The 16,085-nt window shown below is 42.3% G+C and overlaps 2 protein-coding genes across 2 annotated transcripts in view; both read right to left on the bottom strand.

The window, feature by feature from the left end:
- The window catches only part of DENND4C (DENN domain containing 4C), a 390,193-nt gene that overhangs the window by 198,323 nt on the left and 175,785 nt on the right, over positions 1-16,085 (bottom strand). The gene's annotated exons all lie outside the window — the stretch shown is intronic.
- Positions 2,329-16,085, bottom strand: part of ADAMTSL1 (ADAMTS like 1) — a 254,998-nt gene continuing 241,241 nt past the window's right edge. Inside the window, exons 25-30 of the mRNA XM_064439545.1 lie at positions 15,564-15,764; positions 14,373-14,553; positions 10,186-10,393; positions 7,032-7,141; positions 5,862-6,082; positions 2,329-4,245 (exon numbers count right to left, since the gene is read on the bottom strand). Coding sequence (XP_064295615.1) covers positions 4,139-4,245; positions 5,862-6,082; positions 7,032-7,141; positions 10,186-10,393; positions 14,373-14,553; positions 15,564-15,764 — 1,028 coding nt within the window. The 3' untranslated portion in view covers positions 2,329-4,138. The remainder of the gene's footprint in view (positions 4,246-5,861; positions 6,083-7,031; positions 7,142-10,185; positions 10,394-14,372; positions 14,554-15,563; positions 15,765-16,085) is intronic.

Below are 16,085 nucleotides of genomic sequence, written 5' to 3'. Positions count from 1 at the left end.
CCGTAGTTAGCATAGCAGTTCTGAATTTCCCATCTGTGTACAATAGTAGTCTGTGAGAAAATCTGACGTTCATAACAGTTTGAAAGCTTCTGTGTTAAAAATTACATAATTAATGAATTGTTAATTCGCTCAATTAATAGCTGAAATGAACAGTGACTCGCTGAGAGCTGCTATTAAGAATTTATGAGGACTTCTACAGTCCTGAAAATCTGGAAGAGAAGAAGCACTTGTTCATCTTTTTCTACAAATAGAGGTGTCAGCTTATGCTGATATAGAGTAATCAAATTTATTTATGAACCCGTGTTTGGACTCCAAGCAGGTAGTAAAATGATCATTACATTTTTGTTTGATAGGGAACTTGCAAAAAAGGATCATAACTTAAAAAGAAAAAAGCTTCAATTGCAGTCCATATGACTATGACCAGATAGTAGGAAAAAAATTTCTAGCTAAAGGTTTTTTTGGAAACTCTGCCTATGGGTTCTATGATCTTAAGAGCATGTATGCAGACATACATGCCTGGAGTAGTTTAGCTAAACTTACCTTGCCACATAATAGGTGGCAGGAATAGGTCTCCTGTGGGGAACCTTTCAGGACTGCATTTTTCTATTTGTTGCAGAACTGGTTTTCCTCCTTGAAGAAAACTAGTCGGGAGAACAAAACTAGAAGCTTGCTTTGAAGGTTTTGAGAGCTTTTTGACTTCAGTGGTTACTAGAGCCATACACATAAAAAGAGAATAATTATTCTCTTGAGAATGTAAGCTGGCCTGCTGTTCATTTATATCAACACCAGCTTCTATACTTGTTTTACTCAAAATTCCTATTGTCTTCAGTACTATTGCTTGGAAGTCTTTGGTGTGGTCTTTGGCTTGCATCTCTGTATGTCTTTCTGTATGTGCGAAGTATTATTTACCTGCAGTGTAGGTGTCTAAAAAGCATATGCAGGAACATCATACAAAGGAAATTGTCCATAAATCAGAGCAAAATCACTGTTCCCTTTTAAAAGACACATTATATAATTTGTCAGAAAAGGGCAACAGCAGAACCATCTTAGTTTTCAAAACTTGATTTTGTCTTCATTAAGAGAAAATGCTTTTGCGTTATTAATTTCTTTTCTTCTTTTTCCTCCTCCCAGAATTTTGATCATTACCACGATTCCTTCTACGTATACTCCTGATGCTTCAAGGAGTCACAAACTCCATTACTGAAGGTGGCAGCAACCTATAAGGAAAGACTGAGGTAAGAAGGGTTGCTTCATGACAGAGGTTGCTGAGGGAAGTCACAAGATGTGTTTAAGCATTGCTGCATAGGAAAAAAAGGAGTATACTTTTATCGATTTCCATGATCCTAGGACCAACAGTGGTGATTTTATGCTTCTGCAAGAGCAATATAGTCAAGATACTAGCAAAAAATAATAAAGCAAGGAAAAAGAAGAATAAAAACAGATCTCCAAGACAGGGTGCAGCATCTTAATAGCTTAAGACTTTTAAAAAAAGTTACAACGTCCTCTTTCCCCAAGGCAGGTAGGTCATGTGTACTTTGTGTAACAACTGTGTGCTGTTATCATAATACAGAATAAGGACAGAGTACTCCAACAGCTTTGCGTCTTTGTCTTTTGTTTTTGAGATTAATAAACAACACATCAAGCAGGAGTAGGCAAATAAATAACCTGCATTACTTGTACAAAAAGTTCTATTAATACAAGTTTGCTCTTTTGATTTCTTTTTAGAGAAGGTGTCCTTTCATAAAATATTCAGCAATCCTTATCTTAACCGAGATGCTGCCAAGTCACAATTCAGAGGACAGACACGTGAAATTAAATCCACACTGTGCAGAGACAACACAGTGGCCCCTCCAGGTCTGATATTTTGAGTTTATCCTATGCACAATTACACAGCTACTATTCAACATGTGATCATCTGAATACGTTTTGCTATTAAACAAATAAAAATATTTCCTTGTATTGCTTTCTGTTAACAACTGTCCCAGAAATAGCCACCACAACATCATCATTATTATTGTTGTTAAAGAATTGCCCTTCATTCCTTGAATAATTATCATTGTATATGTTAAAAACATCATCCCTCCCTCCCTCATGTCATAGCTTATAAAGCACTCTGTGCACAGTGAAGCAGATCCCCAATTAAATGCAAATGCTACTAAAATTAACAGAAATACACTATTACTGTTGACTTTAGAGGAACAAAATTCTGGGGAGATTTAAAAAATACCCAAAATAATTTTATCTGGAGAAAATAATGTACAATTATTAATATTGCACTTTTTGTACAAGAGATACTAATAAATATACAGAGAAGATATACATTTACATACATAGAAAAGACATTATTTTTTTAAATAAAAAGTTACACTGATGCTTAGCAACACTTATTTCTTGAAGACCCATTCGTAGTAAGAGTGATCACTGCCATATATGTTTTAAAGTAACCCAACTTGAGACTATTTAATGTCATAAACCTGGCACTGACCTCACAAGTGGACTTCCAGTTTTGCGTGAAAAATCCACATCATGGAAGCTGTAACACAGCAGTCCTTGAACAACATTTCATTAACATACCACAAGGCGTGAGCCCCACTGGGGATGACAGGAAAGGCACAGCCAAGCCTTTAATTTAGAGATGGTCGTGAAGCAAAGCCTCAGATTCAAACAGCTCTCCTTTAAATTTCACAATGCTCAAACCCCTTACTTTGCAGGTTTCCTCTAATTTTACGGCCCTATTCTGAGTAGAACAGAGAGTGTCCAGGAACTAAAAAGATGAAGCTCTTCACTGGCTGAATTAGCACTGTAGCTGGCCAGGCGGAAAGACTCACAGACAACATGCAAAGTCATGCTGTGGGTTTGATTTTTGAGCTTTACTTCTTATATTGTATCTTCAGGGTGTTATACATGGGCTAAAAAATGTGCTGCTTTATAGCATCTGTTTTGTTGTGGGAGGCAGCTGGAGAGGACAGATTTCTTAAAAATTATTGGCATTAGTCCTCCGGGGCTGATGCTGAATCCATTCTGTTTCTATTGAGTAGAAATAACTACAAGAAATCAGAATAATTCTCTTTCCTACTACTTGCCCAAAAGTCTTGGCTGCCAGGAGAGAAATTTCATGTTAGCAGGATAGGCAAACCCACTTCCTCAAGTTCCTTTCCAAAACCCCAGGTCTGAAAGCACCTGGACTCTGGGAACTGGTACTCCTCTTTTTTCCAAATAACAGTTAGTAGGATGGGTACGCGAAGTACCTCCTGTTACCACAGACAATTTCTCCCTTTCCTGCCTGTGCTCTGTACAGGACAGCATTTGCAGGTTTATGCTACAGTCTGTCAACAGCAGATCATACTTTCTCTCCTTCTCCTGGATAACAATTAAGCTCATCACTTCACCTCTGTGCTGAGGGCAACACTCCTACCCCCCAGTCCTGCCTCACAGGCACAGCCCGGGAATATTTTCATGTGTGTTTTAGACTCATTCACATTACACACTATTGTTCAAATTCCCGAGACACCAGATTCTCAAAGATCAAGAGGATATCCCGCTGAAATCATCTGAAGGCCTGGTATAAGAAGGAGAGAGGGGTTTACTAAGGAAAAAAGGAATCCAGTCTTGGAGGTAACAAACAGGTTTGTAAAGCAAAATCATATATCTCAAAGTAGTCTAAGGTAGATGAGATATCTGTATATTGCATAACTGAATGTTTAGTTTGGCCTTTTTTTTCTCCAGTGCTACATGAACTGTCAAGCTCTTTGATTATTTGTTTCTTATTGTGGTGGTCCAATATGATGCTAGGTTTTAACTCTGACCTGCTTCCCCATCTGTCTCTTGGTGTATCCCCTGGCACGTACATGGATTATGGGGCAGCCCCACTTCTCCCTCTCAAGCACATTGCTGGTGGCATATGGTAGTATGGTCTACCCTCATGACTGTGTTTTGCTGCATTCTGCCTCCTGAGTTCATAGGAGGGAAATCTTGTCAAGTCCCTTTACAAAAATGTTTCGGTAAAAAGTCTTTTTTTAAAAAGGGAAATAAATAAAATGAAAAAAATCCATTCCATTTCTCTTTTCTGTAAAAGTCCTTGCCTCAGTGAAGCAAAGGCTGTGATCCCCTTGTTCCTCCACTTTCACTGCTTTTGTCTTCAAGCTTTTCCACACGTCCCACAGCAGCGTGACTTGAACTGGGTGAGCTGGCAGAGTTTGAGCTGCTTCACTTTCTCACAGTATCTTGTAGTGTCTCTGCACTCCACTGCCGAAGGGGAAGCAAAAAGGAGAAAGAGAGATGAAGCAATGAAAGAAGGATTTCTTACCTGAGAACAATTCATGGGATGGCCGAAGCAGGGACAAAGACAGCTTTGTGTGGGCATGAGCTTTGTTCTCACTGTGGGCATAAGCTTGACTTGCTGCAAAGAGTGAGTGGGGACATCATGCAGCCAAAGGCTCAGAGGAGAATGTGGTGGGCAGTCTTTGCTTTTGGACTCTGGGGAGAGGGCTTCTGAGGCTGATCCAACACTGTCAGTTAGTTGCCTGCCAGCAATTTAGGGAGCTCTAGAGCTTCATAACAATTGTTAAACCAAAGCTGAAGCGGTAAATAAAACTGGAAACAAGAATAGCTCAGAGGCACTTTGGCCAACCTTTTGCAGTTGAAGAGACAGTGTGTAGGAGTGCCACCCCCGCTGCTCGGGTGTTGTGTTTTCCTTTTCACATGTGTGTTACAGAATACAGCCCAAGGTGAAGATGTTAAGACACGTTTTAAACTCTCCTAGCACTGAGGTACTGGTATAATTTGGACAGTTTTTAATGTCTGCAGCCTCCTGCTTTTGAGCTCCAGACTGGAAAACTCCAGTATCCCTGTAAGACCATGGGTGTGTTGTTACCTGAGAGACTTCCAATTACCATGCTAAGGCTGGAAGAGGGATGATCACAGAGCAGTTTACAGCCCTCTACAGTAATGTCTGTGCCAAATAATCCCGCTGTTGTCTAGATGTGGGACATTTCCGTACAGCAGGAAGAGGCTGGAGGCGCAGTAAAGGTCTTGCTTTGTATCTGTAGGCTTCCTCATCTCTTCCCCTTCCATTAGGGCACTCCAAACTCAGCTTATGAGCTTGGACCTACGGAGTCCGCTTTGCCTTTACTGAGAGGGAGTGTGAGAGCTGGTGTGGCTGTTGGCAAGCTCAGGCAGGTTCTGCTGCTGCTTCTGTGATGATTGCACAACAACAGGCTTGCATTCTAGAGGATGGGATCTGCCCATCAAAATGAGCACATGAAGTGGGAGCTGGGGCAAATGACAATATGGTGATTTAAACTTGTGCTGCCTGGTGTTTCTCAAGTGGACATTGCCATAGCGGAGCATTGTTTCCAAAGAGGCGCTTCAAAATGTTATTTGGTTTTTTTTGTTTGTGTGGGTTTTTTGTTGTTTTTTTCAGTATTTGTAACTTTTCTAGCCCTTTGGCAGGCCCAATTAGTTGCTTGTCACCCAAAAGCAAGCAGCCTCCACTCCAGGAATTCCCATCATCAATCTACCCACTGGATTTAGAGTTACTGCATATTAGTATAGCCAGCAGACTGTCATTAGTGTTTTTCTTCCTGCTTGTACCATTAAAGGCAAGTTGAGGCTGCATCAGCTATTTGACATGCTGTTAGCAAGGACAGGCAATCCAAGTGTTAATACGATTGCCACCAAACAGCAACAGGCACCATTCTCCCTGGGTTGCTGAGTGTTGGACACTGACTTTTGCACATGTTCAGGCTGGAAGTTCCCCAGGACACCCTGCTGCAAGGTCCAGTGTTGCATTTCTAAGAGATGGCTCTGCCTTCTTTCCTTCCCCCTGTGCCACACTGCCTCCCCTTCGCTCAGCAACATACTGTTTTCACAGGGCGTGATGTTGCAGCGTTGCCAGTTTGCTGGCCGCGGCCTCCAGGAACAATGATGCTCCAGCACAGGCTTGTTGGTGCGGACATGCACGCAGTCCACGTGCCGGGACTGGAAGCCGTAGTTTCCGCATGTTGCTGTGCAGACAGTCCACAGGCTGACCCTCCAGTGCACACCGCATATGTCAGTCCAGCAGTTCTGGGTGCTCAAAGGCCTGTGGGCAGGAGGGAGGAAGAGGTGACCCATCACTATGCTGCTCAGGAAGCAAGCACACAGTGCTCTGGATGTATTGCAGACTCTGGGGACAGCAAGCCTTGCATATGCCAAATGTAATTCGCTCAGAGTACTGTATGTGCCAGATCTTCAACGGGTGCAAGTGGGGTTAACTCCAGTGCACTGAAAGGCTGTCTGTAACTGCACTCAGGGGTCGGGCCCTCAGTGGGAACGCACTGGTGTAGTACTACTGGAGCTAAATGGCCATTTGAAGTGTTTGAGGATTTGGCCGAAATGTCCTCTTCATGAAGGGCCAATCCATTGGTCCACTAAAAAGATGCAACCAATAAGATCCAGCAGGGCTTTGTAACTTTTTTATGGCTTTACAGACAGTGGGAACAAAATCAATTCTCTGAAACCCTTTTCCCTTCAATGCAGTCTCACAGAAGATGCATAGGCACACTTAGTTGCCACCTATTTGTCACACAGAAAATGAAAATTCATAAGTGGGAGCCAAAGACCTACTGTATTAATTTTCAATCATGATCAGGCACGATTTATATACCTGAGTCTCATATAAAGTGAATATATATTTATGATGTTGACAGTGGAGTTTATCCGCAGGAAAACAAAAGCTGTGGAGTCCCTTTTTTTCACCAGTTAGTGATTTTGTGTAAATAACAGAGGAGACTGGCAGCTTAAGAAGAGATAGCACAGCCTTTCAGTCAGGATTTGGCATGCCTAGAAGACTTTGCAGTTGTTGACCAACTAGTGTTGGAACAAATAGTGAAGCCTAGGCTCAAGCCTGGTGAGATTTGTACCATATGTGTGGGTTGCAGGATGATATTTTTATTACATAGGGGAAACCCAAAAATTACAGTTAAGTCCCAAGTCCATTCAACATCTCCACAAAGGGTAGTAGTTTCAGATAGAGCAGATTTCTGTCCTACCTTGGTAAGGCACTGCATTGATCCAACGGCAGAGAAGTCCCGTCTTTTGTCTGGCAAAATATCTGTCTGTGCTGTACAGCCAGTCGTGGTCCAATGCAAGGTCCATTACACTGTGAACACAGAAAAGTCACTTAAAGGAGGTAAAAGATAGTTATAAAAGTCCCCTTTTATAAGACTGCTGGTGAAATAAAGTGCATAGTGCCAGGCAGTGACTATTGAGCTTTTGAGCACTTACTGCAGCTCTGCAGGCTTTGAAGATTAAGTGTGCAGTCATTTTCTGCCTTACCTTACTCTCCTCCAGCAGCATTAAAACTACATTTCTATTTCTGCTGTGTAGATTTATGACCTCTCCTCTTCAGCAGTTCAATCTTAAATACATCTTAGGTCAAATAAAATGTTGTCATGTCATTAGCCAAGAGCCTATGATATATCAAGGAAATCTCAATACATTCCTTTTAGTGTGCATTTTGCAGCTTGTGCTATCATGATTTATGGGCAAATGGTTAATAACCAAGAATGCATTGAACCAAGAACATATCCCTCTCCATTTAATAATAATAAAAGCAGTAAGCATGATGAACGCAGCAGATCTGCAGACTTGCTCCAATACTGAGGTTATCCTAACCTATTCAAGCTTATCAATCACAAGCTTACTACGAAGTATTCTAATCTTCTCTTTTGACTGAATTGTAATTAGCTATAGGTATGAACCATGCAAGTGTGTTCTTTTAAAATTGTATCAGGTATTAGGAAACAGTTTGTTTTTTCTAAGTATCTGGAAATCATATTCAAGAACATACTGAGGGTTGAAGAAAAGGACCTTAGTGTGAGGGAAGAGTTTTTGCCAGGGGAGGGCTGCTGACCAATCCCTCTAGTCCCTCCACCACCCGTCAGTAGGAGCCTTATTTCACACTTCAATGCACTCCTCAAGTAATACTCCCTTCCTGCTGCTATTTCTTCCCTCCATACAAGTGAAAGAGATATCAGTGACTGCCAAGTTTTCAGCTGTTGCCAGTCTACCCTCTTGTTGAGAAAGGGGGATAGAAATGTCATTCGCTGGAGTATGTAGATCACTTCCGCAATATCTGCAGGAGCCTCATCACCAGCAAGACTGAGTCACTAGTTTTAAAGTGTTAGAGGATTATATAGTGGAGATCAAAATGCCACTAATATTAAATGAACGAAAGGAATTCTTTCTAGAGGTGGGGGTAGAGTAGGTAGACTATTTATTATCTCTGTGTTTTGGGAAAGTTAGTCACTACACCTGGGCAACAGGGACCTGATATACTACTGAGAAGGTCATTGAACCGCTGAGCTACTGAGCCAGTGACATGTTCGTTACTGTAATTAGATAACAGTCTTCTGGCTTGGAGACTGAGTTTTATAGAATCATGTAGGACTTGATTTTCTTTTTAAAGCTAGGTAGGTAGAAGGAATATTATAGTATAATGCACAGAGGTTAGGTCTAACATTTATTCAGGCCTCTCTCATTGTCTTAGCTGAGTATGATGCCATGGGGAAAAATATAGCCCATAATGATCTACAAAATAAGGACGAGGTAACTGGCAAGGATAATCCAGTACTTAACTGGAATTCCACAGGGAGTGAAAATTTGCTTCTTTCATGTAAAAGGATAATTTCAAGCTTTACTCATAAATGTACTAAAATAACTTAATCACCTTTCACAAGAGAAATTTCCAAAATGCATAGGCAATAGTTAAATAAAGTTGTTTTCTAGCAGTGAATAACAAGTTCTGGTAGCTGAAGACACTTTTTACTACCAACATCACAAAAACCTGACGCAGCACAAGGTATTGTGCATATTACCCCAAGCAAATACACAATGCATATGGTTATTAATAACAAATTATTGTGTTACTCTAACCTCTAATACAATGAGATAAAATTTGCCATTGTTTTCTAACTGACTTACCACACAACAATTAGAAAAGGAGGCAAAATTTTTAATGATAGCTCTCTATATGTCAAGACTGATAGTACTCTGGGTAATTATATTCTTAGCCTCTTCTTGCATGGTGTGAAGCGTTACTTCTATGCTATACCTGCCTCATCATTTCAATTAGATGCACGGCTACTTTGGTTTTGTCAAACTGCTTTTTCTTTTTCCGTTTGAAAATGTTTATGTCACCAGAAGTGATGTTAAAGCAATATTGGTACCTGGCTTTAACCTCTAGCAAAATTTGCTTCCGTGATTTTAATCCTGTCTCTCATTGACCCTGAAATGATATACCCCTGCGTGAATCACTGCTCTGGAGATCCTTGGATTAAAATCGGAGAGTTTCTACCCATGAGTCTGGACTGTAGTGGACTCATTGACCTTCACATGTTCAAACTGGAGTGGAGAGAAAAGGGAGGAAAGCACATAGTAATGACTGGTCCCGCGTTATAATAAACTACAAAGTGACAAGTTCTTTTCAGGAAATCTCATAGCTTACAGAAAGACAAGGGAAAACTCTTCTGTGGATTCCCACAGTAAAGCAATTTAACTCTAAATTCTTGAAACATTTGGTGTTTGTGGAGAAAAGATTTTTAACATCTGGTCATTGTATGAAGCTGCCAAAAGAGAATTTGAATATCTGCAAAACAGCTGGAAATGGTTTGAAAATGCTTTTAGCCCTCCAGTCTGCTTTTCATCATGAAGCAAATCAAGAAAGCTCCCACTTTTTGGTGTTCTCAGGCAACATCAGCAGCTTTGTAAAACTGGGTTATTGTACAACTGCCCTGCTCCAGACCTATCAAAATCACCAGTCTTGACTCCTGCCAACCAAAACTGAAACGCACTGTCTGGGTGGTAAGGGGAATTAAAACTTGGAGAAGGCTATTTCCCGGATGTTTCACCTGTCACTATAAGGAGGAACTGCAGACCTTTCCACTGGAGACAATACAGGGGTCTGCAGTAAAAGTACTGCAGTAAAATTCACAAGCAGCATTTCTAGGGATTGCAGGAAGCTACAGAAATTCAAGCATGCAGTGCATCAAATATGGAGTTGAAAGAGCTGAGTAAATTAGCGACCTCCTCAAAAGCCTACAGGCCATAACCTAAAGATACTAGGGTACAAATTCCTCTCATTTTCTATCACTTTTTTCTAGCCGACGCTATGAGGCTGTCCTTGGATTCTGCCTTGTTCCTTACCTGGCCCCAGGAGGAGGCCACCCACTTGACACAGGGCTGACTGTTACAGTTCTGTGTGTCCACAGGGCGCTGGGCTACCTGGGCACAAGCCTCATTTGACATTAGGACAGAGCTGCCTTTCGCTGTCAGACGCTGACATGTGACTCGCCGCATCTGGATGCCTCCACTGCAGCTCCGTGAGCAAGGAGACCACAATGTTACCATCCATCTGTAAGAGAAAGATGAACAGGTCATGGAGCAGATATGTGCCACCATCTGAAGCATTATTAATGCCAACAGGTCTTTATGTATTGGACCAAGAAAGGCAACAATAGCTTGGTTCATTTAGGGTGCAACACCATAGGGTGCTGAGTGCCTCAGCCTCCCACAGTGGCTGGCTAAAGACATCCTGTGCTCTCCTTCCAACCAGAAGGGGTATCCAGAACAGTCCAATAATAATAATGATGTGGCCGTTGCTACTTGAAAGCCACACAGTCTAAACCAGAAGTCATGCTGTATAACCATGCTTTAACAGCACATATATCCCTCAAATGTTAGAGGCAGGCAGAAACCTCTGCAAAATGAGAAGCAGGTTTCTCACAAAAATTTTCTGTGAAAGCTTAGATTCATAGAAACATAGAATCATTAAGGTTGGAAAAGACCTCTAGGATCATCAAGTCCAACTGTCAGCCCAGCACCACCATGCCTCCTAAACCATGTCCCCAAGTGCCACGTCTACATGGTTTTTGAGCGCCTCCAGGGATGGTGACTTCACCACCTCTCTTGGGCAGCCTCTTCCAATGCCTGACCACTCTTTCAGTGAAGAAATTTCTCCTAATATCCAATCAAAACCTACCCTGACACAGCTTGAAGCCACTCCCTCTTGTTCTAATACCAGTAACTTGGGAGAAGAGACCAACACCCACCTCACTACAGCCTCCTGTCAGGTAGTTGTAGAGAGGGATGAGGTCTCCCCTCAGCCTCCTCTTCTGCAGACTAAACAACCCCAGCTCCCTCAACCTCTCCTCATAAGGCTTGATCTCCAGACCCTTCACCAGCTTCGTTGCCCTTTTTTGGATGTGCTCCAGCACCTCAATGCCTTTCTTGTACTGAGGGGCCCAAAACTAAACACAGTATCCAAGGTGTGGCCTCACCAGTGCCAAGTACTGGTGGTACTGGTGGTACAAGAGGCACACTCACTTCCCTACTCCTGCTGGCTACACTATTTCTGATACAAGCCAGGATGCTGTTGGCCTTCCTGGCCACATGGGCACGCTGCTGGCTCATGTTCAGCTGCCTGTCAACCAACGGCCCCAGATCCTTTTCTGCTGGGCAGCTTTCCAGCCACTCTTCCCCAAGCCTGTAGCGTTGCATGAGGTTGTTGTGACCCAAGAGCAGAACCCAGCACTTGGCCTTGTTAAACCTCATACAGTTGGCCTCGGCCCATCGATCCAGCCTGCCCAGGTCCGTCTGCAGAGCCTTCCTTCCCTCAAGCAGATCAACATGCCCACCCAGCTTGGTGTCATCTGCAAACTTACTGAGGGTGCACTTGATCATCCAGGTCATTGATAAAGGTATTTAATAAGACTGGCCCCAAAACTGAGCCCTGGGGAGCATCGCTTGTGACCGGCCGCCAACTGGATTTAGCTCCGTTCATCACAACTCGCTGGGCTCCACCGTCCAGCCAGCTTTTACCCGGCAAAGAGTAGTACACCTGTCTAAGCCAGCTTGTCTAGGAGAATGCTGTGGGTGACAGTGTCAAGGGCTTTACTAAAATCCAGGAAGGCAACATCCACAGCCTTTCCTTCATTCACGAGGTGGGTCACCTGGTCATAGAAGGAGATCAGGTTGATCAGGCAGGACCTGCTTTTCATGAAGCCATGCTGGCTGGGCCTGATCCCCTGGTTGTCATGCACATGCCTCGTGAGCTAACTCAAGATGTTTTGCTCCAAACAGGCCTGTAGTTCCCTGGATCCTCCTTCCGGCCCTTCTTGTAGAAGGGCATCACATCGGCAAGTCTCCAGTCATCTGGGACCATCCCTGTTAACCTTGTCCTGCTTGTGTCTGCTTGCTCTGACAACTGCGATGAACCAGAAAAGCCTGAAGGTTGTTCAGGGATAGGGCTGGTGCATAGTCAGCCCAGGGACAAAGGACACATTTCTTCTTTCCTCCTGTGCAAAGACGGTGAATTCACAAGACGAGGCTGAGGCTCTGATCCTCTATGTGATGGTGTTTAAAAAATCACATTTAACTATTAAAAAGCCTGTAATGACAGAAAATAATAGTCCATGTCCAAACTCTTACCAAGATGGACAACACATTTTGTCTCTTGAAGGATCAGTAAATGAAACACTCATACACTTATTTTTGGGTAGGATGTAGGTAGGAATAGGAAGGATTGGACTTATTACTACTTTTCTGAAGTGTTTTATGGCAAAGTCAGTAGTTTTCATCAGTAAGTTTCAGGATTCTTTGCAGGATTTTTGTGTTCCTGGGAGGGAAATAAGTGCTAATCCCATCTCTTACCAGCCGTGTTTATTATACTTTACAAAATAGGCAATAGACATTCTCCAGTCCTATGCAGAGGCACCCATTTCCATTTCTCAGTCTTCTGTGGGTGTTTAACTCCCATGGTTGCAGAAATAAGTATATAAACAACTGCAGTACCAACACAGAAAACAAAAACACTGCTACTTTTTTCATGTAGTTTGGTGAGGTTGAGTATGGAGTTTCCGCACACCTCATAAAGCTCTGCTTTGCATTTAAATCAACTTTTATATCTAAACTTACATCTCAGCAGTTTCTCATGAGCTAAGGGAGTATTGTGTGTTGTGTTAAAGTTCAGGGAAGATATAAAAAGACATAAACTATTCCCACGGAATTTACTGCTATCACCAAGGAAAATTGCTACTAATAAGCATGTTTCATATTTCATCAAATCTCTTTTAGTTTCCTTCTTGTGACTCAGCTGGCAACTCAGAAAACATTTCCCTGCAAAGAAGGGTAGGAATATATTTGAAAAGGTAATTAAACGGAACCTTGCCATATAACCAAGACACAGCAAGAGTGGTAAATCTGGCTGCTTACTTCTCATCAGGTTGCTTAGTGCCTCTTCCTGTCTTAGCGTAGACTCGCTTTTTTAATACAAGTCCCAAATCACTGTTGAATGACAGAAGTTGCACTAAATTTCTCTTGTGATCCAGACTACTTTTAAGTGCTTGTATGCTGAAACATACCACATCCACAGTGGAAATAAGGGAGAGGAGGGAGTAAAACTCAGAAAAATATGGAAAAGCATGTTTACACATGTCAGCTAAGGAGCCACTGAACTGCAGAAGACATTTTTAACATGGAGGGAGTATAACACTACACTGACTGTCTGGATAGGCACTCAGCATTAATTCTTCTTTGCACCAAAATGTGTCAAAGAAGGCAAGTGTTTTGTGTGGGGAGGAAGCAGAAGAGGAAGACCTCAGCATAGTCAGAAGTCTTTCAAGCTGTCCTGGCTCCAATGTGTTTAATAGTATCTGAAAAATAGGAGATTACAAGGGCAGAGATTTACAATCCCAAGGAAAGCACATGCCAGTGATCTCCAAAAGGAGGCAGAATTCAGTCTGACCCCACTTCATGCCCACTAGATCTGATGGGATGTGCCCATTTTACAAAAGATATTTCCTCTCTGCTAGGGAAATTCTTTGCAATTACAGCTACATTCCTGCCCATATTGATGTTCAGGCAACACAAGAACTCAGAATAAAACCCCAAACCAGCTGCTAAACCTAGCTTCTTCTGTGTTATATTGTTGGTATGAACTCACATCGAACACAAAAAGATAGGACCCTACAATTCTTGGGTGACAAAACTCCCATATGTACAGAGCTCAGTACAGGCATGATAATTACATCCAACATAGGGTGAGGCTGGAATCACCCAAGAAAACTCAAGCTGTGAACTTTGTTAATAGAGTAGGCAATAGCCTCTTTTTACCAGAGGAGTAAACTCTCTTTCTACTATGTACTGGCAATGTTTTCCACAAACCTTGCTACAAATTCCCAACTGTCTAGGTTAAGCACTTTCAATTCCTTCTTACCCGTGACTTTTCTCCAGAGAGACACCAGAGAGGTTACAATGGCATGATGTCCAGTGCAAAGAACCCTTCAAGCACATCTTAAAAGCAGTTATGACATTTTAACATGAAACACACAAACCGTGAAGGGCAATCTCTCCTGTTGCATGCGATGCGCTGCAGGGCTGGCTTGGGCTTGTCTTTGCAGTGGGATATGTTGACTTCAGCCCCATCCAGTAAGCACCTCAGCTGAGGCAACTGCACCCCCTTGTGGCCACAGGAAGCTGAACAAGCCATCAACTTGTCCACTGACCACTGGTATTCTGCCAAAAAGTGTGGGAGAGACACATTGTCAAAAACTGCCAGCAGGAGACCCTCAGAGGTGAGAAAGTGATGTTCTCCAGAGTGAAATATTTGGACTTGGTGTCTTACGTGAAGGGGAGCTACCTACATCTCCAAGGCATCAGGCAATGAACAAAGAAGGAACAGTATTCCAGCTGACGTAAGCCACTGACTGTCTTTGGTGTAACAAATGCAGGGAATATTGTGCATGAAAGTGAATTGCATGGTAAAGCACTTAAGTGAAGCCAGAGGCCAGTGATGCAGGACATTGCATCTATATTTTAAAAGGGGTGTGATTTAGTGAAAATGTGGTTAACTGCAGTTACCAGCAGTATCTATGATTCTATGATCTTACAACAGTGTGTTTCTCGCCAGGTAGATCATACAGATCATCGATCCTGCAGAAGAACAGGGGAGTTGCAACACACCTAAAATTTTATGGCAAAATTTAAGGAAAAGTTGAATTCTTCTACACTCCACCTCTGATAACAGGAGCAATGAAAGATGTATATTCTGTTCCAACCCACCCGCACTGCTCTGTTCTGTGGCTTTATCCCCCAGCTTTTTTCTAGGGTAAATGTATTACAGTTGCAGCATTTTTACACGTGAAGGGTTTTCAAACAAGAAGAGACTGTGAAACACTGAGTTTAGCAGATTAACAGAGAGGTTTCTGATTTTAGGGGTTCAGACTGTGACACCTCTGCCTTGAATTTCTGGACAAGAAAATTTTTCAGACTCAGCAAGCACAAGTATAGTTGAATCAGTAAGGCGTGTTTTACGCTCAGCAGGCCAGAAATATCAGGTGAAGTAAAACCTAAGACACTGCAAGTTACTTGGTAGTCCTAAAAATCTATATTCATGGCAGTAAAAGAGCAAAACATGTGCATGACAGTCCTGGCTTCATAGAGGAGAAATCTAGGATGACAAAGGCAGTGCAGGGAAGTCTATGGCAAGAGCTTCACAGGGCAGCCGGACTGAAAATCAAATTTACCTTGTATAGCCAGGGATGTTTTTTGTGTGAGTGAGCCAGCCTCATTCTGAGCAAGGCAGCTGAATTCACCATCAGGAGCATCACTGATGTTGAATATCTGAAGAATCTGGCCAGCTGCTAGGAGGTGATGATGCAGACTGAGAGGTTTGCCAGAGTAAAGCCAGGTGATGTTCGGGGTTGGATGACCATCCACAGCACAACCTAAAAAATAGTGACATGAAAGAAACCTGCTAAGTGCTGAACTTGCTGTAAAATTACACACTTTGAAGTGGTCAAAATTATGAGAAAGAGTTGATTCTATCCTATTTTTCTCCACAATGAAAAATAGGAATACTATGTAATATTAGGTAATAAATACCTTCTCACCAGCTAAAAAAAATTATCCAAAAGCCAGTTAATCAGCCATATGAAAAATCTCAGCTCAGTTTGGAAATATTTATATCAAGCTTTCTGATTTTCCCATTATTTTGGATCATCCTCATTTTAGTATTGAGAAAAGTGGGATAGGGAGGTTACACATCT

This window comes from Phalacrocorax carbo, chromosome Z (genome assembly GCF_963921805.1).
Source record: "Phalacrocorax carbo chromosome Z, bPhaCar2.1, whole genome shotgun sequence".
NCBI classification, from domain to species: Eukaryota; Metazoa; Chordata; class Aves; order Suliformes; family Phalacrocoracidae; genus Phalacrocorax; species Phalacrocorax carbo.
This window is presented reverse-complemented; position numbering and strand designations above follow the sequence as displayed.